Consider the following 25,374-nt stretch of genomic DNA (forward strand, 5'->3'; position numbering starts at 1 on the left):
GAACTGCACGTTTCTACAACGGACGCTCGTCACTTGAATGAGGGATTCGATAACGCGCGCGCTATTCAGGAGGGAAGTAGGTATACGCCGACACACGAGCGCGCAGCGTTTTCCGCGCGTTCTCCAGCGTGCGAGGAGGCCCTCGGCACAAGTATGTAGATACGCACACGCCCGCAGGATAGGTATTATAGGCAGCTACCACAAGTGTACGCTCCGAATTGAACCGGATTGAAAGCAGTGTTACCGAGTCTGCCAATTCGTATCCCCCACGAGAGATGGATCCGGAAGGAAGAGAGGAAAGGAAGAAAAGAGAAGTGTTATGAGAACCTAGCATCTCCGATGCACCGGCCTTTATGTAAATAGGCCGCTTCACGCAAACGACGAGTGCGTTACGGTGGCTCGAACTCGCGGATCGTAATGCCGCTCCCAGTCCCGAGCTCGTGACAAGATCTTCCATCGCGATTGAACGCACGACTCGCAACACGCTACCTTTTCCGCGCCCATTGCGATAACAGCCACCTGAGAAAGAGAGAAAAAGAGAAAGAGAGAGAGAGAGAGGAAGCTACGGAGAGACACGGCACGATAGGGACCTGAGGGCGAGCCGACGCGAGATTAGGGGATGGAAAGGGACCAGAAAGGGAACGAAAAGGGTACGTCGCGTTTGGCCCATCATCAATCTCCGGACGATACCTCGCTGAAACGGTTGCGTGAACCTTCGGGCAAAGAGGGTGACCCATAGCGCGAATCTGGAGTGCAGAATACTCGCATGAACACGATCCAAGTTTAATTATCGCCCCTCCAGTCGTCCTTGCCTTCTGCCGGCCGAAGGATATCCAGTGGTCACCGGTGACACGTATCCTAGTGGAGGCCAGACACCGCGCATAGTTCAAGCGATAGCCAGCCGGACGAGGGACAAAGGGGCGAAGAGAGAGAGAACGTGGGCGATAGAGACGTATCATCCCCTTAAGTCGTTCGTCCGCGAAGCTCCATAGCCATGGGGTCCTTCCTGCGATTCGCTTTTCTCTCGTTTGATCTTTCCACTGCCTCCTGAGCATTCGTGCACGGCGTAGCAGCGGCGCGAGCACACCGTGGCAGCTCACCCGTTTCACCGCACTGTTCCCCATACCCGGCACCGTGTCCTCGTCCTCGTCGTTCGTTCCATCTTGCTCCCTCTCTTTCTCTCTGCTCGTCTCCGCTTTCTTGTGTTCCATCTAATTCTCCTTCCAGCTCCGTGCCGTTCTACCCGCGCGCCTCTCCGTCTCGCTCCCGTCGATGGTTGCTGCCGGTGCGGCGTTATGGATGGTAGTCGGTACCCACTTAGAGCCGCAGCAGAGCGCAGCCACGCATAAACCAGTTTCCTGGTTATCCGACTCCTCGCGTTTTCCTGGTCGACGCATAGCGCGTCGAACCCGCGCACGGAACGTACCATTAACGGAGGCCTCCCCGGCTCGATTCCGCGGGACTCGCCGTTGCGATCGACGATCGCCGGTTGCGAGTCGGTGCTGCTTGATGCGGCGTGGCAGCGCTTAAAGACCCGCCCGGTATCGTTTTAGAGAGGACGTGCACGAGGTTCCATCGTCCGACGCGTTGTCGGGCATCGAATAATTACGTAACGAGTCTCCTTGATCGATACACACGCACACGCTGCGACGATCATCCAAGAGGGAGAAAGAGAGAGATACGTTATCCATCCGTTTGATATATGCCAGCATTCGACGATTCAAAGATTGCCGGCAGAATTTTCGAGCGGAATCGCTAATCGACGCGCCCGCCGCCCCGCGCCACGTCGGAATGGATTGAGCCTCCACCGGATTGAGAGCACGAGACGATCGGAGAGATGTTATCGAACGATGGGCGAGCGTTTGCGGATGCATTCCAATAATTTAATCTAGCCGAAGTGCTGGGTACACAGAAACGGGATTCGGGAGGAAGGATAGCGGAGCGACGCGCGCGCGGTGAGGCGAGCGGCACGGGAATTTCAGTGCGTTTCAATCGGGACGTTATTTCACCTAAGATTCACCTGCCACATTCGCGGCACTTGGCACGGTCGAGCAAGCGTGCAAGACGCGCCGATTAGAAACTTAACACTAGCTCGAGCGAAGAGACGCGCGATAAAGCGGTGCGAATTAAATCACTCGGTGACTCGGCTAACGCGTGAGAGATGCGGGTACCGTCCATAAATTTAAGAAGGATACCATATCGTGGTATCCACACACACACACACACACACACAACGATATCACACTCATGTCGTCCGTGTCTCTCTTCGTCGTCGTAACCTTCTGCATAACTTTGAGAGAATCCGCTTGACCGAGAACGGGTGTATCGAGAACGGCCTTACGCGCCGTTATGTGTGATAAGTCGCGATGTGTCCGTTAATGTCGGCGCGCGGCCGCGTGATTCACCGGCGCCGTATAACGTAACCCCGTGGCACGTTTGGCAGGTCTAGACGAAGCAGCGGAGGAAATCATATTCCAATCGGCCGGACGATCGGCAGCAGCTGGGTTCTCACGAACGTATCCAGAAAGCCGGACGAGAAAACGCGAGGCGAGTATCGGGATTGGCGCGGCGACGGCCGGCGAGACGCGTGTAATCGCGCGAGAGCGGCGTCCACACACGCCCGGCGCACAACACAAACCCAACGGGAATAACTACCGGTTAGCCGGTTCAATTTCCATATGGATCGGTCCTATCCGGAGCGGTTGATACAAGTTAATGCACCACTAGGCATGGTACCGGGCATCGCCGCGCGTGAGACAGTACGCGCGCGGCTGATGCTATTGCTGCCGATTGCTGGTAGTAATTATCTTATCGCGCGGCATGATCGTTCCGCTCGCATGTATCGCCGACGCGCTACGGTATCTTTATTAGTAATAACTAACGCGCACGTTAATAACCCGCGGACCATTCCGCACACGCGTTGCCGTGCGCTGCGCGGCGTCCGTGGGTCGTGGGCGCGCGCATTTAATCGCGCGGCTGACCGCCGCGCTGCGGTACCGGTGCACCGGTGCCGATGATCGATCGTTTCCTCGGATCCCGCGGGAAGCGGGCGAATCTCCCGCTCGGTCGCTCCGTCTCTCATGGAGCTTGGTAATTTCTCAATCGTGATGGTGCCGATGGTGTAGGTAAAACGGGACGTTCGCCGCGACGAGATGGGACTGTTGCTGTCTCTCGCTTTATTACAGACCGCGTACACGAGACCGCCGAATTATGGGTCCGACGCAGGAGTCCTCCTCCTCCTCGAGCAAGAGGGAACAGCCAGGTCTATCATGTTGCTCAAGGGCGGACGGCGGCCGCTCGTAAATCGCCGAGCGCGCGCGACGGCGATAGAAGCGGTCGTTTCCCTGCGAAATTCCGCGAGATAGCCGATTGCGATTGAACCCGATGGGACATCCAGGAACCGTTATTCCGCCATGGTGACGCGATGCCACGGGCACCTGGTACGAAGCGATGCCTGTTCCCCTCTTCTGAGAGTCCTCCGTGTCCCCTTCTCCGGATCGCTCGTTCTTTCACTTGTTCTTTCCGTCTCTTTCTCCCGCGTCTCGCCGCGCTGGAGGCTCCTCCGCGCGAGCGTGGATCGCGCGGTGGATCGAGCGTTTCCGCGCGGAGACACCGGCGAGGCTCGACTCCTCGGGGTCGCGTTGTTCACACGTGAACATTCAATTTTGCTCTCTTTCAGGCTTGTCTTCCTCACCTTACCGCGCTTGTTCGGGCTTGTTGCACCTCGTTCCAACGCGGTGCCCTCGTCGCAGCAACTTTGCTCTCCCAAGTCCGCTCTTCCTCTCCGACCCATTATATGTGTAGAGATGCATACGCTCTCGCGCGCGACATAATTACTGTTTTACCCGACACGCATCGTCGACCCATTCCGCGAGTCTTCCAACGGGCTGCAACAGGTATATACCGACTAATGACAGAGAGTGGGCCCCGCGTCCGTTTACTCCGCGTTGTCTCTCGTTCCGCGCGCACCCGAGGGAATTATCCTCGCTACTCGGGCGTGCACCACGCGTGCCGCTCTCCACATCGCGGAACATATGCAGAATCCTCGCTCTCGCTCGGGCTGTTTGCCGCGCACGACCGAGCCTACTCATTTAGATCCCTCATCCCTTCGTCCCGTCCATCCGGACCCCGTCTGTTAATCGCAACCACCCGATGTCGCTCGTACCCTTAACACTGTGAAGCACACATGGCGACGTGGACGTGCGTGCAACGGGCGATCCCGTGATCGGATGCGATCGACTCGTCGAGCCGGTCCCATCCGCGCTGCACGCTCGCTCGCTCGCGCGGGTTCATCAACGTCGCCGCTCTCTCACGCCGATGGCGGAAGCGTGGTTACGAAATAACGAATTGATTTCGTGGCCGATTCGGTGACGGTGGTCCCCCGAGGCGATCGTTCCGTTATATCGCGAAAGAATTGGGCAAGAAGCAGGTATACGAGGAAACAAGGCATTATCTTTTTCTTTCTCTCTCTCTCTCTCTCTCTCATGGTGTTATATGGGATTTTTATCGCCAGTAAAAAGAAAATTGGGCGCGATAATGGGCCTAGTTGTTCTCCCACTGGTTCTCCTTTCGTGGCAGCTCGGCCGTTGACACGCGAGGGAGGGAACAACGGATCCGTCAAATGACGGAAGCGAATTCTCAAAAAAGAGGTCGAGAGCACCATGAAGCGGCCGATGAATCCTCGTCAGCGTGTGACTCATTAATGTCCAAAGTGTCACGCGACCCCGAGCTCCCGCGGCGCGATCATGATGTAACGTAAGCGTATTCTTGCCGGAGAACAGATCCTTATTTGATCTCCTCTCGTGCGATCGCGGAAGGCGGCAGGTGGGCGGCAGCAGTCGGGTTCGACACCCGCTGAAAATCCCGGCTGTCAACCGCGAGGTCGGCCGCCTCTTGACGCGACTCCGCGTCGCGCGGCCGCGATCGTTCACCGATCGCACAGGAATATGCTGGAACGGACGGAAAAAAAGACTAGAAAAGATATGAAAAAGGTGAGGAAGCGCGCGGGGACAGGAATCCGGGCGGGGAGGTGGTTCGCGAGAAACGGCCGAGGTGCCGAGAGAAAGAGAAAGAGGCAGGGGACGCGGCGTCTCCGTGTTTTCAATGGCGTGTTGTACCGACGACGATCGAATTGTGCGTACCGTTCTGTCCTCCTTAGACGGCAGCGGCCTCGGTCCCCTCCGGCAGACGTCTTCGGTCGCTCGAGGAAGAGCCACGCGGCCAGGTGTACACCAGTGCCTAAGAGCCAGCCAGCCGACATAGTTATATCCCCGCAGCGAGAGCGCGGCCGTGGCGGCGCGAGACCGGACGGACGGACGGACGGCCTCTTGGTCATTTACCATTCGCGGATCGGCGCACTCGCGATCGGGCTCTCCTCGCCGTTTTCTTTCGATCTAGTGCCGGCGCGATTTACGTGATCTACGCGAGATGCGCGTAAAACAGAAGTAATCCGTTCTCGTTGCTCCGTTTTCTCTCTCTGCTCGTTGCATCCTCGTTGCAACCGACGTGCGCGCAGAACCGCACGGCTTTGGCCCACCGAGTTTGTGTGTTGTACCGTATCAGCAATTGTTCGCTGACGGCTATTCTCTCGAGTTCTCTGGCGCGCGAGTTCTCCGCCGATCCCGTGAGAAAGGTGCCCGTGGAATTCCTCGTGCCTCTTCCAAGACGACCAAAGTGCAGGAGGGATTAAGAAGCACCGCCGAATTGCAGCGGACGATTCGCGTCCTGCAAAATTTGACGTCGATAGATTGGCTGCTCTCTGTCTCTCTCTGTCTCTCTCCCCCTTTCGTCCTTTCCCTCGATCAGGTATGTTTTTTTTCCCGCCTGCGTGCGTGCACCAGCAGAGGTACCACAGGTACACTGAAACCGGTGTGCGTCGGTGTAATTATTTTAACGTGCAGCGCAGGAACGTGCGGAACCCGGCTTCGAAAAGCGATGCTTATATTTCGACGGTGTTTTCGGCGAAACGAACGAGAAACGAGAGCTTGCGCAGATTGCCGCTGCATCTCGATCCCGGGGGATTATGGTGTGTGGTGCGCGAAAGTATCCGGCGATTTAAATTCCCGCATATGCGTGCCGCACTGCCGTTCGTTATTTATTGCACGATACACGCGCAGCGATGTTAACGGAAATACGAGCGATTTTCAATTTACTGCCGTTGTTGGCCGCGCGTTTTTAACGTTTCGATTGCCGTTTTAATTTAGCCGAGTCGCGTGTGCTCGTCTGCTTGTTGTTGCGCGAGATCTAATCGTGATGACACCTTGACGAATCAGCGGATCAGTATTTGATTTTAACAGGCTTTTACAAATCGTGTCCGTGCTTTTGGAGTTTAACGAAACTTCAAAATATGTCAAAGCCGACAGTCGTGCTTTTATATTCGTTATCTTGTAAAAAATGATTTTAATACTTTTATAAATAACACGCGGTAGAATATTAGTATCTTTATTTTTAATGTTATTGAGATGTGCATCAATTTCTGTGAACATTTTCGTCTAACTAATCTGTATTTCCTATGTGCTAATTTTGTTTATACTGTGGGACCATTTTGACGTCATTGCCCGAGCGTTGCTCCGAAATCTGCACATTACCCCAATTTCCACAGAACTCATAAATTTGGCGACGATATAAACATCTCCTCTTGCGCTCCAGCTTGCATTATTGATGCAGGCACAAATCTTACTTTTCCAATCTATCATTCCCGGTCCCGTTCTCTAACAAGAGCAGCGCGACACTTGACCAACGGCGATACATTCCATCCCGTTAATACCTGCTTCCGTTAATTCTCCTTTATCCAGTTGGTCGGAGCTGAAATACTCGCTCGGATGATGGAGAAAACAGTCGCATAACGAAGAAATGAGGATGACCAAGGAAAGCATTTAAGACGTTTAATCGGCTATCGTGTTTTATTTCACACTTAGCTCTAGGAAGTGCCATCATTAAGCACAATTATATACGCTGAGAGATTCAACGAATCCTCACGTGCCCCAGTTTCTGTCCCACATTTGGCCTTTCTTTTAATTCCGTCTTAGTAATATCACGTAACGGGACAAATAATGAAACATTAAAAAACATTTTCACCGTGAGAAGCGCGCGAGGATTCACACCGTGGAGTAATTCTAGAAAACCGAGATAAGTCGGAGACCTGTTAAACTCCCGTTGCATTCCTGGGATTAAAAGAGGAGCAGTCTCACATTCCGATAAAAAAACAAATCCCTTTCTTTATTTCCTCAAAAAAATGCTACTGAATCTGTAATATTCGATATCGAGTTATTTTTCAAGTCTCAGGATCAACATCTTCGAAGATGTTGCTCCTCCAACAAGCACAATAAGAAAATAAATAACTAAAACCATCCACACTTTTCGCGGCTCCTTTCGCTTCCAAAGTCTCACCAGCGACCGCACGATTTCTCTGTTGCAGATCAGACGCATCCGCGACGCTGTTGTACACCAACGAGCGTCCAATTGAGGCCCGACAATGATGAGACCGTGTAGTCGCCGACATCTAGTCGCGATATTTCTACTGCTACAGACCGCCTTGAAGTATGGCCACGCGGTTCACGCGCTTTCCGCGGAATCGGCGCACGCGGCCGACCTGTCGCCGTCGTCCGCGTCCGTTCCATCCGGCCTGTCCGGCCCGGATTACACCGGGCCGTCCGCAGGCTCGGACGAGTGCGATCCCGAGATGGTCGGCTTCGAGCTGGTAACCGGCTACGTGTTCACCGCGCCCACGAACATGCTCGAGTCCATACCGGGCACGTTGATGCTCACCGACTGCCTCGAGACTTGTCAGGCGAACGACTCCTGCCAGGCGGTCAACTACGAGACGGGCCTTTGCGTCCTATTCAGCTCTAACGCCGACAGCAATCCAGGTAAGATTGAATCGTTATCGTATCTCCCTAAAGACCGTCGTAAGAAGTATCGACTACGTACGCGTAGTCGATGCCGGCCCCGGACTCTCCTCGAGGCTACTCCGCCCGATAATTGCTGTGAGGTGGACGCGCTCCTTTTTTCAGTTTCTTCCTTTTTTGTTTGTGCGAACGAGACGACTCGCCGGAACGCGGGCCCCTTGATTGCCTTATTACGCAGATGTTAATTGACCGGGCGCATGTTACAATTTCACGGCCGCGTAAAGAAACGGTCGCTCTCTTTCTGTTTCTCTCCGTCTCTCTCTCTCTCTCCGTCTCTCTCTCTCCGTCTCTCTCCGTCTCTCTCTCTCCGTCTCTCTCTCTCTCTCTCTCTCTCTCTCTCTCTCTCTCTCTCCGTCTCTCTCTCTCTCTCCCCGTCTCTCTCTCTCTCTCCGTCTCTCTCTCTCTCTCTCTCTCTCTCTCTCCCCGTCTCTCTCTCTCTCTCCCCGTCTCTCTCTCTCTCTCTCTCTCTCCGTCTCTCTCTCTCCCCGTCTCTCTCTCTCTCTCCCCGTCTCTCTCTCTCTCTCTCTCTCTCTCTCTCTCTCTCTCTCTCTCTCTCCCCGTCTCTCTCTCTCTCTCTCTCTCTCTCTGTTTGCCGCGGGAGAGCTCTTTCGAACGACTAATGGAGCGCTTTGCGTGTTGTACCGTATATCTAGAATTAATAGCGCCCGCTTTAACTGATGCATTTGCCGTGTACGGCGCCATTATTTTCCCCCGCGAAGAAAACCAATAGTAACGGCGAATAATGTATTCAGAAACGAAAGAAGAGCGCGAGCTGGCGGAGTAGTCTCCCTCTCGATCCGTTATCATTAAAATTAGATTTCCATATGTACATGCGGGATGAGTGAGCCTCCAGGTCCCCGCCGCATCATCTTGTTTTGCACAATTATGGTGCTTGGCGGGATAACCGAAGTACATACGTTAAAATCGTTTCGCATCAGTCTCTCGTTCACGAACATTTTGTGTAATGTAAGAATCGCTTTGGGCGAAGCGCAATCATTTTCTGTACAATGCCCGCGGTACCAATTGCCTCGATCTACCGGATGAAAATAAGCGAAACAAAATGCGCGCGCGAAGCATAATAGACGGTGTCGTCCGGTGCCCGCGTCCGCGTCGGTGAGAATCGGGTCGACGTGCTTATCACACGTTTCCCCACGCGATTTTTCGCCTGTCTAATCCATTAATTAATACCTTAATAACGGTGAGTGTCGGGGGCGAAACATAATTTCGCGAGCTGATTAAGATCTCCGCGCGACGTTTACAACAGACTTACACGCTGCACATAGCTTTACTGGATGGTAACTGTCTAGTTTGCGTAAATGTTACATACGCGTTTCCGCATTTATGTATTTATGCAGCGTACCTCGAGATACCCATTAGAATATCAAACATACATGCAGCACTATTAATATGAATTTATCATGATACACGATAAACGTTTTGTTTGTTGTGGTCGAGGGAAGATTGAATAAAATATAACGGATGGTGAAATGCTTTCTTCCGTTATTTAATCTAAAGTGAAGCATTTTCTCCAATAAGAAGATTACCTTGGATTACCTTGTGATGTAATCTTACACGTTTTTACCGTGCAAACACATCGAGATAGAGGATACTTTCATAAGCTATTTTACGTGTGTTTAAAGCATCAGTTGCAAACGCGATTTTCGCATGCGGCAAATTTTTAATAAAATGTTCAATGAAATTTCTCCATCGACACTCAATAACGTGTAAAAATGTTCGGAATCCTGTACCAAACTCTGCAATAATAGCTCCCATCGGGCGAAATAATTTGTCACGAATATTATCTTTTACAATATTTCGGTCTCTATCTCCAGCGCCCAACATATCGGACATTCTCTTCAGAACAATTTTTTACCGGTTGGTATTTCACTGAATGCGTATTTTATATTTCGGATCACCTGTCGCACTAAATATTTCGCAAAACGGATACGCGGGACACCAAAATGCACGGCATAATTTACAGCCGCGCCGCGAATATAGCATCTAACAGTTTTTATTAAAACTCCTATCAAAAGCTTTAGGTAAATCCGGCAAATACGTTTTCATCAAGCAAATATATTGATTCCTTTAACGTATAACGCGAACGGTCGAAAGCTCGTGCTCTCCAGCAAATACCTCCCGGAATTGCATGTGCGCTTTCGCGTTCGCTTGTTCGAATCTTATTTAAATTTTTGCCGAGTACGAAACAGCTTTCGTGCTTTCGGTGCGGTTGATTTTTCCACGAGAGGCTGCAGCCGGTGCAGCCGCATATTGGGGGTGTCGCCTGAGGTGCACTCTTTCTCGAGTATTCCTTGACCCATTATTTTCCCGCCGCTGTTGAATGCCTTTGCGGCACGTATGCGAATACATCTATCCCAGAGAACTCCGAAACGCTGATAAAATCTCGATAATAAATTGCGTGCACGTCGCGGCAAATTTATCATCGTCGCGCCTTACAGTGTTAATGTCAAATTTAATATCTCTCAATCTGTGTGCGCGTTGTCCAACCGGAGGATTACATCATGAATAACGTAAACCTGCGAGCGGTTCCCTCGCCGTCGATTTATAACGATTTATCTTTACGGGAAATAGTTACGAATGAGCGCGCGTCGAACGGTTTCGAGAGAAGTGGAGGCCCTTGTGTAATTTCTCGAGCTACAAAATGGAGAGTACAACCCTTTAACGTGAGAATTTAAGTAAACAACACTCAGCGTGTCGCATACCGAGGCAACGTTTTTCCGTTTCCGCGGTTCGTGCTTTTGCATATAGGAGAGAAGGCCGATCTATATACCTTACGTGCATCTATATATTCGGCTCCGACGATGAATTATAAGGATCACGTGCATTGTCAGAGGGTGCTATCGCGGGTGGTTCCTCATGAATAATGGATACCGGTATAAGTAAGTGTAATGAGAAACGCACTAATTGAATCTTCCGGGGTATAATTAATATAAACTATACGTCCGCAGACGTCGGACTTGTGGGCATTAATTAAACGGCGGAATGAGATCTTATACCTATGAAGAGAGACGCTATTGTTCTGTAATATTTTTCGAGCACATCTGTCAAGGATAATGCGGAGCAGAGGTAATTTGCTTCTGAGATGAGGAAACTAGAGCGGACGTGTATAAATTATCGCGTTGCTGGGCTGACCAATGATCGAAACGCACTCTTGAAAAGATATTAAAACGTGTCTGACACGTTTCACGTATTCGAGGAGAATGTTTTATTGATTGGTGATTTGTGATGTATTTGTGATTGGTGATTGGTGATATATAATCGATGCTCTGATTGCGTGATTCTGATTTCCGCGATATTTTCCCTGCTTTGATTAAACTGATTGTGCTACTAAATTTAATCGTTCACTTTCCGACAATTTAGTTCTGTTGACGTTTCCATTGAGCAGTAAGCAGAGTAACACAATTTGATCAGTCATATTAATTAACTCTAATAAACGTTCCCTCCCACTGCGAGGTGTCGTTCTAACGCTTTTTACCTGCAATCAGGTATCTTTACGGGTACGTCGAATAAAAGCATATTCATCGCGTTATCCGCCTATTCTACGTCTGCGTAATCTAATGAACCGCGTGCGCGATTCATTCCGCTCCAGTTTTTATACGGAGAACCACCTATCATGACTGGAACAAATTCGATTGAAAGGAGATTCCGTGTACGAATTGTTCGCGGCGAGGTGTTGTAATTCGCACACGCCGAACACTTGGACGAATCGCAGATGATTAAAAACAGCCTCTCGCGATTGCTGCGCGATCGTCGTGCCGGATAATTAGCAAAAGGCACGGTACGACGTCGGACCGAGAGAAACGCACGATCACTACGTGAAGTCGAGGGCGAACTAGTCGTTTCGTGCTCGTGTTTCTTGCACCGGCAAAACCATCAACGCTCGAGAGCGCGCGCGATGGATCTAACGGTGCGATGGAGATATGTAAAGACTAGACGTTAAGGTAGGTCCAACGAGGGGAACGGAGAAAGTAAAGGCATTCGCGACAGGGCGCAGAGATACGCAAAGGTTCGCCGGGCACTGTACATGCCTGGGAACATTTATGGCGAATTTCTCGAGGAGACCGGGAACCCTCGCACTAGGACGCGCGAGTGTGCGCCTGTCCGTGACAGCCCGACGTCTACAGAATACTCTTTTTACTGCTTTTAAGCCCGCTCTCGTCCGGCTTCCACGCGCGTCTTGTCATCTCTGGCTCCCGTTTTTCTCCGCTGATGATTCCGCCGGAGTCGGCGGGACTCAACGTTAATCGCGAAATTTCGGCAAACGCGACACGGTACCAGACCGGATGCTGTGCACGCCGGCTCGGCGCCAGATCTTTAAGCGAGGAGAAACGGGAGGAAACGAGAAGGAGGAGACGGAGATACAGGGAAAAGGTTAATTCGATCAGCTGCAAATCGGTCAGTCGTGGACGTCCAAGAGCGGCGGAGGATCTCGGTCACGCTTTGATGGTCTCTTGACACGAGTTTCCTTTCGGCACGACCGTCGAATGGATCTTTCTGTCGCGATCGCGGTCGCTTGTCCATTAAAAAAGAAAGAAAGAAACCTACGATAGCTGCGCGCGCGGCTCGGACTCTTGTCCGCGCCGAAACTGAGACGAATGGACGAACAAAATGCGGCTCGGCTCCGGCCTGTGCACAGCACGTGATCGTGATCGACGCCGGCAAACAAGACGGCGACAACCCGCAACGACACACAACGTCACGATCACGAAACTTCTGAAGCCGGGGGACCCGTTAGTCGATGATAGGATCGTCGTTACACAGGCGAGCGAACGAGCGAGCGAGCTAGCTAGCTAGCTAGCTAGCCGACCTCTCTTTTTCGTCCTCTCATCTTGTCCATAACGTCCTCGTTGTCTCTCTTTCCGTCCCGGCGAGTTTCGCTCGCGAGAAACAACCATTCGGCGCACGAGGTACCAGCGCCGGCCAACCGACCAACCGACCGACCGACCGACCGACCGACCGTCGAGATAATTAGTTCTGAACGATGTAGTTCGGTTTTAGACGGCAATGCTGTCTCCGCTCAGAAGGTTGAATTCCCTGCTAATACCGCGCTTCGTCCCCTAATGCGTTCTTTCTGTGCGGAGCCGAGCACGAGTCGGATCCGTAATTGCGAATGGTTGCCGGGGAGAATCCGCTCCTCTCGTATCCTCTTGCCGAACGTGCAGCGCGAGCGAACGCGGCCGCGCTCCTGAAGCGGAAGTGCACGGTTGCGCCGAACGATCCGGAGTAACTGATAATGGAAACATCGACAATTACTCGACGCACTGCATCCGCTAGCACTCGCATGCTTGCCGTTAGTCGTTAGCTGTTTCGACGAAGGTAGATTATTTCCTCGATCGAAATCTCGAAATCTCTCTTTCTCGCTCTCGTGGGCGTGAAAAACGGGGTTGATGTTGCTCAAAAGCTGCATTGTTCATCTAATAATATTCACTTAATAACGACGAACAAAACGCGCGAAATTTTCCGCGAAGTCGCGACCGAGAGCTCTCCGAGAGGAATGCAAACAGTTTTGCCGCGTTGTCGATTGTCTCAATTTGTTTAAACATTCGTTAAACATTCGAGCGGAAATTATGCGCGTATTTACGCCAGTTTTTGTAGCGTCACGTAACAGAACCGGACTTTCCTTCTTTTTCCCTTTTTCCCCTAGATAAGCTCCTTTTTTTCCTTCATGCGGAAGTAAAAGAGGAAAACGCGGGTCGCATTTGCATTTGTAACGTCGTTCCAAAATAATGCGCGGCGCCGGCTTCGTATAACGCGAATTCTATGCCGCACGAATTCGAAGAAATCCCACATAAATGTAGCCCGGAGAGTACGGCGCGTCCATCAAAAATTTATATATGCGTATGTGCATCAGCGTATCACCGTGTGTACGCAGCCATTTCCTACCCTTTACGACTGCACTTCCCTTCAATCGTCGTTCGTAATTCTATTTTCCTCGTTCCCGTCGCCAGTATTTTCCCGCGCGCTCTCCACGAAGGAAACAAAAGCGGGATCTCCGCGCGTGCGCGCGCATATATATATATATTTTTCTTAAGAACAGCGCCGGGGCTCCCCAAGATGCACCTAGGACGCCGAGATACCTACGACTTCCGCGCCAGTTTCTCATCCTTATCCTTCCGCCTTTATTTAAAACGGGAATCCGAGCGGCCGCTACGTGTAGGCGACTGTGCATAACGGTCTCGCGCGTCTTGTTCGACGGCGAGAGAGAGAATCGTGACGCGATATCGTCGGCGAACTTTGTAACGATACAAAGCGGGATAAGGAGAGCGGTCCCGGGGAGCAACGACTCTCGCTGATCCCGAAAGTTGCTCGCGCATTTTGGCGGAGGAAGCCGCGATGCGACACGCCGGACCAGGAGGTACCGCGATACCAAGTTGCCGTCTCGCGCCCAGAGGATTCAAGTTCACCGGCGTTATGGGATTTTGATTACGGTCCCGCTGGGCGAAATCTACGCGCTGTAAGAATTCAGTCGCGGCGTTTCAAGCGTTTGGCAGATTACGCTGTTCCATTAAGCAGCTGATAACCGATTCTCTCGAGCTTCTAGTACGTCAAGGTACGACAACGTGGTCGCGTCGCGACGCCGATTTATCGGATCTCGTTGAGCGCGGCCGAATCCGGGGCCAACTTGCGATTGTTATTTCCCTCACGACTCCGACCGAAGCGACGCGCGTAAATCTTCGTGGGAATCCGCGCTCATAAAGTATCCAGTGATTCGCGCTGGCGCTGCTCCAGCCTTTCAGTATTTCCGACTTTAAAATGTACCCCCGGTGCCGTTAGCTCTTAACTGCCGATTTCCGGAGATTTATGCTGGGCGAGCCGATTCGCGCTGAAATTGCACCGCGCTTATTACGATCCGCTGTAATTAGAACTATAGATCAGCGCGCGAATAATACATTCGGGCACGGCTGACGTTCTCTCTCCTCCCTCTCTGTCTCTCTCTTTTCCTCCTCCATCCTTCCTCTCTCTGCCTCTCTTTCTCTCTCCCTTTCTCTCAGCCCATGGCGATGGAATGCCCAGCGAGGCGCGATTGTTCTCGCATTTATTGTGGTCACCCGCCACATCATCACGCGGGTTCTTCGCGCTATCGAGCCGCGTCGTCGAGTAACGGGTCCTGCTTGTCGCATACCAACCAGCGTTGCTGCAACGCCGCGGGTCCATGGTACCCCGTAACGCGTGCCGTAACGACGTGCCTGATGCACGACGGCCGATGGCGCGAGAATAATAACGATTTCCATATAAAACGCGAACGGCACTCGGTCGATTGGACCGGACGCTTGGGTCGGCTTGGGCCGCTGTCGCTTAATGAGCGATATTAACATCTTCTCACGCGTGTCATCGGACATCAGGTATGCATGCGATGCGTCGGCCGAACCTGTAACTTTTGTTCCACAGTCTGCACAGAGAGGGGGCAAAGGGGAGGCAGAGGATGACCTGTACCGCAATAGACCAGGCTCTTTCCAGACTGGCAATAATGCCCGTATCGCCGCATCATCGCGCATTGAAACATGAGTTGACTCGGAGCGGGCAATATTGAACCGCGCGCGCGTGCACACACGAGGTATCGGCATTTGGCCGTATCTATATATCTATCTCTATCGTGTAAGTAGTTTTACGGATAGAATGGAGTCCCGTGCGAAAAAACGGTTAACCGATTAGCCTTTGCCGTGTAGTTCATCCTTGAATGAAGATCCGGGCCCGATCTCGCCAAGCTGAGATCTCTCAACGGCATCTGCGTATCATTTGTATCGGGAGTTTATCCAACGTCATGCACCATCTCCCTGGGAAAAATCCCCCGGGCGATTGTCGGGGCCACTCATATCGTGCAACTCGCAATTCGGATTTCCGTCCGCGATTTTCGAGCGATCTCGGGCGGTTTTGCAGGTATATTAATATTAATATTCCGCTCCTTTCCGCTTCTCGTTAGCGGGAATATTGATTTCGTGTTTATGCACTGATGGCCACGCGAGAGCGTTATCAAATATGTTAACGTGACTGGAAATTGGAGCGGGAGGAAGCTTCACCCTTCTTCGCGCTTGACATAACGCGGCGGGGGATAAGGGAATCGCAACGTAGGTAAGCGTTAAAACACGTTGAACAAAATGTAGACGCTCATTTGAGGGACTCGCCATTTGAAAGGCATTTGGCACAAAGCAGCGCGCATCAATTGTTGCGTGCACTCTCGCGGTTACAATCGCGAGGTCGCAGTCTGACGCCGCTAGTTGGACAGTATGACAAATTACACATAATTCGCAAGTCAATTTCATACGTGGTTGTCCCGCTACGGGGAAGATAGAGCTGTTGAGCGTGGTCACGGTGGGCCAACTCGAGAAACGAATGGGTTTTCTCGCTCATTCCCCCTCCTCCCTCACTCTCTTTCTCCATAGGTAAAGGCAAACAAGCTCCGCCGTGTAGAGAGAGGTCATAAATATTCAAAAAGGGTACTGATTTAACTTCCTTCTTCCAAAACGCTCGCGCGATCCTTCCGCCGCGCAAATGCCCGCCGGCTAACGTACACAGATTTGCATAACAGTTACGTAACTCCTGTTGCAGTGCTACTGTTCAAATCGTTCCAAACATTATTCCCTCCATCGTCCTGTTCTGCATTTAATAACATTGTACCGCGCGGCATTGCAAGCGTACACATCAGTAACCGGATACGGTAACGCGCGTATCAGCATGGCAGACGTTCCGTGAAATGAAACACGCGCAGAAGGCCGATGATGACGGCGATCGCTAGTCCGAGACGGTCTCCGGGGGGAATCGTCATACGATAAGCGTCCCAAAAGCGGTGAGGAGGAAGCGGGAATAGCAGCAGAAATCGCGTTTGCGCTCCGCTCGAAAATAATTTCAGGAACGTGCGCGGACGTTCACTCGCGCGATTATCAGTCGCGTGGCTAGTTTTCGTTTCCGGCCACGGCATGCTCAAAGAAAAGGAGAAGCGGTGTCCGTCAGCCCGATCGATGCTCACAATCGAAACGGTGACTTATGTCAGCACGGCGAGGTGGGTCGCGACCACCTTCCGCATATCCAACACGACGACGACGGAGCGTTGCGTGTCAGGCAGCGGCACCAGATACTGAATACCGAAGTACCCCGTATACTGCCAACTGGATTCCAAACGGTTGTGGGAAGTACTCTGTCGGCGCGATACGTCGGGAATACTAAATACCCCGCCAGCGTCGTTCGTGTGCGAGCGTGTGTGTAAAACGTATGTACATACGTATGTACGTATCGGGGCGTCGTTCGGCACGTAAGCTGCGCTCGATCGCGCGTAATCGAAGCGCTAAAACTTGCGCGCTCCACGGCACGACGCGACACGATGCTGTTACGTGTGCGCAAATAACGTTTTCGTATCCAGGTAAGTAAGCCGGTGGACACGCGAATGTCTTCCGCGTACGTTCACCGGTACGCTGTTCGGCCACGTGTCGCCGAACGATATACCGCTATGGCGAGATCGAGCGGTCGGGCCGGCCGGAATTTATGGGAACCGCGCGCACGACCGCTACAGCTTGTTGCTGAATTTGCATAGAGCCGAACGCTAATAGTCCGAGATAACGCTGACGGGTAAAGGGACACTTCGATCCTCACGATCGGCATCGGGAATCCACGCGAACTCCATTCCCGACATCGGCCTTGCACCCGTTCCGCAGCGATCGCCTCTCGTTTATTCGACGCTGACAGGAATCGCGTTCGAGCTGCTGACGAAGAAAATTGCTTTTTGAGAACCGGATGATACCTCATTCCGCGTCGCGAGTGGGTAAGCAATTTTTTATACAGTGGTTCTTCTCTTTGAATTAATCTAAATTTATCTTATAATGATTCTGCAAGAAAGAGAGAGAAAGAGAGGAAGAGAAAGAGCGAGAGTCTAATAATCTAAAATTACTTGCTGTTAATAGCTTGCGCGGTAGTCGGAGTGTTCTAAAGATACAATCATAAAGTCGTGTAGTCACTCTCGGAAGAAATCCCCAGCCGCTTCCGAATCAGTAAAGGTCCGATGTGCAGAGTCATTCCGTAGGTTATGGGCGGTCATGAAGAAATAACCAGTAGTCATTGCCTTCGTCATACCTAACTAGCTAATTTCCTTGTCTCGTTCAAGCCGACCGACAGTACAATAGTACGTTGCCAGAGTGGGTCTTACTACAGTGAGCCGTAGCTCTCATCTATGTATGTCATGCAACTAATAATAAATCACCATTTTAATCTAAAGAGGATATTTGGCCCGCAATAGAGAATAGTCGACAGAATGAGAGAAAGTATCAATGCCAATCAAAGTGTACGTGCGGAAAGAAGCTTGATTAAGGCCGGTTACTGATCCACAACGAGTAATTACACCGTCTACGTTCACGCGTCCAGGTCTCGGGACATCTCGAAGCAATCTCAGAAGAAAGAACACGCGTTTTCGTGTCGTGTACCTCGTGCGTAACGAACGGGAAGCTGCGAGTCTATCTCGCGATGCACGCGCGATCGCGTTCATATGCTGCGTTTGACTGTGAGCAAACAGCGTCTTTCCGCGCGAGCGGTAATCGGCGGTGTGTTTAATTAAGTCTGATAAAACAGCCCGCTCCGGCAAAGCGTATATCGAAATTATCGGAACGCGGCGCTCGGCGTCGTCGTCGTCGTCGCGTGCACGGCGGTGGCATTAACGACAAGAACCCGAGACAATTACTCCGACGTTACCTCTGCATTCCCCGGGAGTCCGGGGAACGAAACGCGCCCCCGTAGTCGTAGGGCGTTGATCTCCTTGAGCAGGTCTCGTGCGCGAGCGCGAGCGAGTCATCCCGTAATCCCAGCGCCGAATATTCAATTACGGCCGCGCAATCTGCGCGGAGTGCGAATAGTTTCCGGAGTACTATCGAAAGTAATTACGTTATTGGCTCGTTCCTCGTGAACTCATGAGCCGGCATGGGAACTCGAATCGCGTGCTCGCGTACCTCGATGTCGTGCATCGCACGATAAATCGCGCGGGCATCTACACGCGTGTTTACACACGTTTACGTTCTTTCTCTCTCTTCCTTTTTCGCCCGGACCTCGTCCAGGTGTGGTTTCGAGTATTAAAATCTTGTGACGTGCATGCACGCAAATTAGAAGCATGCCGTCGAGGTATGTACGTACGTACATACGTTAAAAACTGACGAAGGGGTAGACCAGCAGCAGCGTTTGTGGACTGCTTTTACCGCTGCTTCCTGCCGCTGCTGCATATTTATGATGACAAAACGACCGAAGGCGACCGAAACGCGCTTTTTCACGTTAAGATAAATGGGAGAAAGCAGTGGTCGCGCAGGAAAAAAATTTCCCGTTCCGCTGACACGGAATGCGGGTGAAACCGGTGTTTACCGCAACGCGATAGCGGTTGCATCGTTAATTACCACCGGAGATTCTTTCGAAGGTCTTCGAATCGTGCAGCATCGACGGCAGAACACACGTCTCGAGGAAGAGACATTCATCGCGCGAGACGCGACGCGACGAGAAATAACGTCATACGCGAGATCGAGAGCGGTTTGTATTTTATTTCCGTGTCGCGAGAGAACATACTGTCAGGCGCGCTTGATAAAGCGGTGTCGTATCACCGTGGGGGATGGACGTCGATGCATCTTCGGAGGTAAGATCACCGCGACGTGCCCCGCGGACGCGAGCGGACGGGTGGTTGCACGCCGGAGTGGCATCGTGAAACAAAAGCGCCGGCAAAAGTGGAAAGACAAGTGGGCACGACGTGGACGAGAGGGAGCTGACCGTCGCAAGATACGTAACGTTAGAAGCACGAGCGCATTGAATTCTTGGGGGATGCGTCCCGCCGACTCCGCGGAGCGGAAAAAGCGAGGGAATGGAAATTCTGTCGAGTGCAAAGGGCAATTGAAAACGTTGGCGGCGGTCCAACGGGAGCGACTCGGTTTTATTCGGAGCTCCATATATACACGGTAAAAACGGTCCCCCTTTATCCGCGATATTAGTTCCACGGATGAACCCGATAAGAATGCAGTGTCTCGATAAAAAGCGGCGATAATTGGGGCGAGCTGTCACTTGCGAGACTCTTGAGGCGTGACGTTATACTTTACTATTATTCTATATATATTGTTATGCCCGAATTGGAAGTATACATAAAAACAGCTTCGAATGCAGTTTCATCAAGACTTTTAGTTGAACTCTCCGTCTAACAAAATACGTTGAGACAAATAAATAACTAGAAGATATTTAGTACGTGATTCAACATCCATTGCTTTCATCATGAACTTTTAGGATTCGGTGCGCGTCACTCTGCGATCCCGAAATTTCAATGAAAGAAGCGACGACAATAAAAGACTGAGACTGAATCGTATACACCTAGGCCCAGACTTTCGTATAATTACACGAAGAAACACGTTAGATCTCTCGCGAGGTATCTCTCGCGAAGTATCTCGCGTGCACAAAGGGTGTCAAGCGAATTTGTAACGCTCGTCGGCCAGACATCGTGTCGGCATCGTGCACACCCGTCGTTCCGGAAAACCGAAACGAGTCGCGGGAGCACCGAGCAATTACATCGTCCGGTGTGGCGGCTGGCTGAAAAACTGTGACTTTACACAGCGCGTTAAGTACGCGTGTGTAACGGCGTGCCGCCCGCAATTATGCGCCAGGAGAGAAAGGAAAATACACATACACGCTCGTGCGTTCCTCTTCTACCGGCGGCGCCAGTACGCACAGAATCACTCGCGAGTGACCGAACTATTGTGCGCCCACGCACGAGCGGAGCGAGGCGCACATGGCGCACTGTGAAGCCGGACCTTTTGAGAGGTACAATGCCAAAGAGTGTGTATCCAGGTACAGTTACTTGAATAATAAAAGAGCTAGATACAGATAACGATACATACGCGAGTTGCAGAGGCTCCATTCTGCCTGGCGGCGTGCACTGTGCCATCGCGCAATTCTTTCCCTTCTTCACCGCTCGCTCGTATGTATCTCGGGTGTACACGTGCAAAGCACGAGAAAACGCAGCAAAAAGAAAAATACAATCTCCGTTACGTCAAACGCATATGCAAGAGTCGAGAAAGATATTTTCAAGATACTTTGGAATCGAACCGGACGAAATGAAACGTCGCGATTTGTACGAGAGTAATCCGACCTAAGTCAATGCCGACGAACTTGACACGGAAATCTCCAGACATCCGCGCGAGCTGGCGTTACGAGACTTACGCTGTAATTGCGTAAGTGAATGGCAAGGCGAGGTGAAGAACCGGGTTAAGGTTGAGGTTGAGGAAAACGCAGCGCAGCGGAGAAAGTACGGACGATCGCGCGATCGCTCGCCGGTGAAGCGATCGCCAGTCGGCGAGCGAAAGCCAGTCGGCGAGCGGGCGTTTAATTTAAGATCCGATCTGCGCGTCCAACTCGATTTGCTCGCCGACTATAACGTAATTGACGTAAATCACCGACGTAAACACGAGGATAAACGTCCAATTACGGGGGGAATTTAAATTCGGAGGATCGCCTAATGTATGCGGACATCGCCGTGGCCGTTTTGCCGTTTGATTTGCATCCGATTTGACTGGCGGCGCGCCGTAAAAGTCTCCGCGCGCAAACTCGCCGAGATGACCCGTTAGCCATCTCTCATGAGTTTTACGGTAAAGGCAGAATTGATTAACACATATCCGAGAGACGAGGAGCGTCAACGCTTCTCTACGCGGAACCGTATAGAGAACGTGGCTCTCGCCGTCGTGGTCTCGCCGATTTACGATTTCATCGCGAGCCACCTGCGGCAGAGATTACGCCTCTCCGAACAGGTTTTCCCGCCGCGTTCGCGGTGACATCCGCCGCCGCGGGATCGCGGACCGGGAGTCTGCACATACAAGAGGAATCTCATTGCCTTTGTTGGCCGAGGTGGTCGTCGAGAGCGGAGAGAAAGGCGAGGGGAAAGCTCACCCAGGAGAGCCGAGATTATACATCAGATTCAGCGCGCCGACGGGCAACGTCGTCGTTGCCGATGCCACTTGCGCTGGAATCGTATCTAAATGTACCTCGTATATCAGAAATCGAACTGTTCCACGCCGTATATATGTATGTAAGGTTTACCTAAGGGGGTGTGCGGGTTTACGGCGCGTCATTTCGTGAGCGCACCCCGCAACCACTCCGTCGCTGCAGATGCGGCCCCCCGACCATTTCTCGTGCTTCGCGACACCGTGACAAGCCGCGTGTGTGGAAATTTTCTTTGCCTCTTCCGTTGCCGTCATCACCTTACGACCGACTCACAGGACGTTTCGAGTATTTATGATAGGAATACAAGATGCAGCGGGAGATTCGCCGCATCGGATGAAACGCTGCTGCTTCGGTACTCGGAGCAACGCGTTATCAAGGCGTCTTACGCGTCTGCGTCTGAGGGAGGATCGTAATTTACGTTTCTCCGCGAGTGATGAGAGTCGCTAGATTCATCCACGCGACAAATCATTCTTGCCTGCGTGCGAGCGAGGCAAGTAATCCCCGATCTGAACGTAAAGTTGTGCGGAATGTCAGCAAGTCCATAAGTTCGCGTGTCGTTGCCACCGCGTCTTATTAATTGTAATAAATGTATACGGGTTTTATCACGAGACGAGTTAGCATGCAAAATTAATACGATGTATTCCTTATGATTCTGTTATTTATTCCGTCAGTTATTCAAATGTGGTTTACTCCCTCCCTCTTTCTCTCTCCCTCGCGAGTCTCTTGGCTTGCATTAATTCCCACATTTTGAATCTTGATTAACAGTCAGTAGCAAATTTATGTATGAGCCGGCAGATAGCCGTTTCTCGCGAGGCGCAAGGCGATACGGTACACGCGAGCCACGTATTTTTCACGGCGAGATGAGCGATGCGGTGGCTAAGTGGTTAAACGAACGGTGAAAAACGCGAAACGACACTGCCGATATGGATAGCGTGGTACGCCCAGCCCGGCCTTTCCACGGACCGGATATAACAAATACGCGTTCCGCGTAAAACGACGGAATTGATCGGCGTTCGAGGGGGTATCCTGCCCATCCCGGCGATGTTTCACGTGCACCATGCGTACCAGTGACGGGCCTTCGCGGTAATCGGTAAATTGCGCTTCGTGCCGATCGAAATAACGATTTCACGCTTTTCTAATTGGCCCCGGACGAGGGTCACAAATCATATCTCAAAGCGCAGAGGTCCGCGGGTTATGCATGCGGGAGGAAGTCTTTTTTTCTCCTTCAACCACCATCTCCCTCTCTCCCGCGATTATTATCGTATTCCGTACTCCGTAGTTTTCCTCTCTTTCGCGTCTCACCCACGCGTGCCTATTCCTCGCTTTCTTCTCACGCGTTAATAGATCGCCCGAGTACGCCCCGCAAAAGTACGCAAGAGTTATCGGAACGAGACGAGCGCGGCGGAGAGAAAGCAGGAAGCGCGCGGGAGGTGAGAACAGGTAGACGAGAAGTTAAACAAAACGCTTCGGACAAAGTTCCGTTCGAAGTACCTACGAAGTACTTAAGACCCTCCGACGATACACTCCATTATCGCATAATGCGGTAGCGTTATGAGAAGTAAGTGGTACCTGTCTCTCCCGCGTGTGCGAGCACCCGGAAGTGGGCATTCGTGAGACTATAACGCGACTGCATACGTATACGTACTGCGATTCCGGCCGCAGCGAGGTGACATCTTCCTACAATCTGAAGTTTCACGGGTAACCCGAGCGCGGTCGACCGCCGCGAAGAATCCATTCGGCGTTGTCGGCTGCAACCCCCGAGACCGCAGTCCGCAGTCCGTGTGAGTCGCCATTAAAAACAGAGAACGGCATTAGCCTGCACGGCCTCGCAAGGCGTGACCCGCTGATGGCAGGTAATTGAATATCCTTAGCGCCTCTTTGAGGATCGACGCGCGCCGCGTTTCGATTCGTCCCGCTTCAGAAAACCCTCTACTGCATCCTCTGCTCCCCCTCATCGCTCTCGCCGTTCTCCGCCGTGGCGCATAGTATACGTTACCCCTGGCAGGCTCTCACATGAGCATTCTTCATTATCTTAATGGCTTATTATGTGGTTCCTTTCAGAGCTCCGCGCGGCTTCCCTTTTTTTTTTATTTTGCCCGCCTGTCACAGATGCACATCTAATCATTTATAGAGGCACCTTAAGCGTCAGATATATTCGCGTTGTCTTTCTTCCCTTTTTCTTTTCTCACTCTTGGTTAATCTCGACGTAACCCCTCATGGTCGAAAGTTTTATAAACGCTGAAAAGTACCCTCGACACACATCTCGCTTCTGAAATATTCTATTAAACTTTTACTATCATTACGCGTTTCCTTCCTTCTTATCGCTTCGCTCTCCTCCTTTTCGCGCTCCCTCTCCTTGCACTTCCTTCCCATTCTCGCACTCAGCTTCGAACAAGTTTTCCACAAGTCACGATCGAAGCTCCCGTCACACAGCGGAGATTAATTACAATTTAGCAAAGAGCAGATGACGTATGACGAGACGTGGGTGGAGTGCCTACTTCGTCGCTTATCGCGGCGCGGGCCAATAATCGACGAAGAACACGGCACTCGCGGCGGGCGAGTGATAAACGCGCTGATCTATCAAAATTGTTGCCCGACCCGACAACGTCTATGAAATACCGAGATCGCACGTACCGGCCGTGAGTGACGTAACAGAGTACGCCACTTTTCAATCGGCCTACATAAAACTGGGTTATCCAGATAAAACGACAGACTGAAACCCGATTTCCAAAACAAGACGCATTTCACTTGATAAATGAACTCCGTGCGACGTGAATTGCGCTATCGTCCGGCGGATGTGTATCGACAATAGTTCATTATACACTATTGCAAACGCTTTCATTACGCGAGCGAGTAACCACGATTTGACAAAATGAATGACATGAAAATGTAGCAAAAAGACAGCAAACTCCTCTAAAATCACGGGAAAGCTCCAGAGACGAAAAATATTTTCAATGCTACATCTGAATTAAATGATAATCTCACAGTCGTGCACGGTGATTAATCCGCTTGCCTTTCTCTGCGTTTCAGGTGCGCTGTCACAGTCCCAGTTCCCCGTGTTCACGATCTACGCGCAGAAGAGCTGCCTCGCGGTGAAGCCCTGCGAGCGGGCATGGTGCATCGACAGAGTACAGGGACACCGCCTTCAGGGTCACGCACGCAGGACCATGACCGCCTCTTCGCGGCAGCATTGCCTCGAGCTCTGCCTCGGCGAGCGAGACTTCCTGTGCCGGTGAGTACCCAGAGTGTTTCCCTCTCACTTAGGTGGAGAGTGGAGTACCGTGAAGAGAGTCCGATTGCTCGTTTTCCGCCGACCTGCTTTTCCATCCGCGCCGGACGCGGACGCGACGCCTCGTGAAGCAAAAGGACGAGTCCGCTCGTCGTAATATTCGTCGCGAAATCGGTATGCGGACATAGATAGAGAGAGAGAGAGAGAGAGAGAGAGAGAGAGAGAGAGAGAGAGGCTGGGCATGCCGGCTCGAGTAGCGTTCGAGGAGCGAAACGGTTCAAT

General features: G+C 51.7%; 2 protein-coding genes across 2 annotated transcripts in view; one reads left to right on the forward strand and one right to left on the reverse strand.

The window, feature by feature from the left end:
* LOC105280980 (autophagy-related protein 16-1) overlaps positions 1-25,374 on the reverse strand; it is a 433,806-nt gene that overhangs the window by 159,404 nt on the left and 249,028 nt on the right. The gene's annotated exons all lie outside the window — the stretch shown is intronic.
* Positions 5,278-25,374, forward strand: part of LOC105281001 — a 93,134-nt gene continuing 73,037 nt past the window's right edge. The window contains exons 1-2 of the mRNA XM_011341910.2: positions 5,278-7,868; positions 24,894-25,095. Of these exons, the coding sequence (XP_011340212.2) occupies positions 7,475-7,868; positions 24,894-25,095 (596 nt within the window). The 5' untranslated portion in view covers positions 5,278-7,474. The remainder of the gene's footprint in view (positions 7,869-24,893; positions 25,096-25,374) is intronic.

This window comes from Ooceraea biroi, chromosome 1 (assembly GCF_003672135.1).
Source record: "Ooceraea biroi isolate clonal line C1 chromosome 1, Obir_v5.4, whole genome shotgun sequence".
Taxonomy (NCBI): Eukaryota; Metazoa; Arthropoda; class Insecta; order Hymenoptera; family Formicidae; genus Ooceraea; species Ooceraea biroi.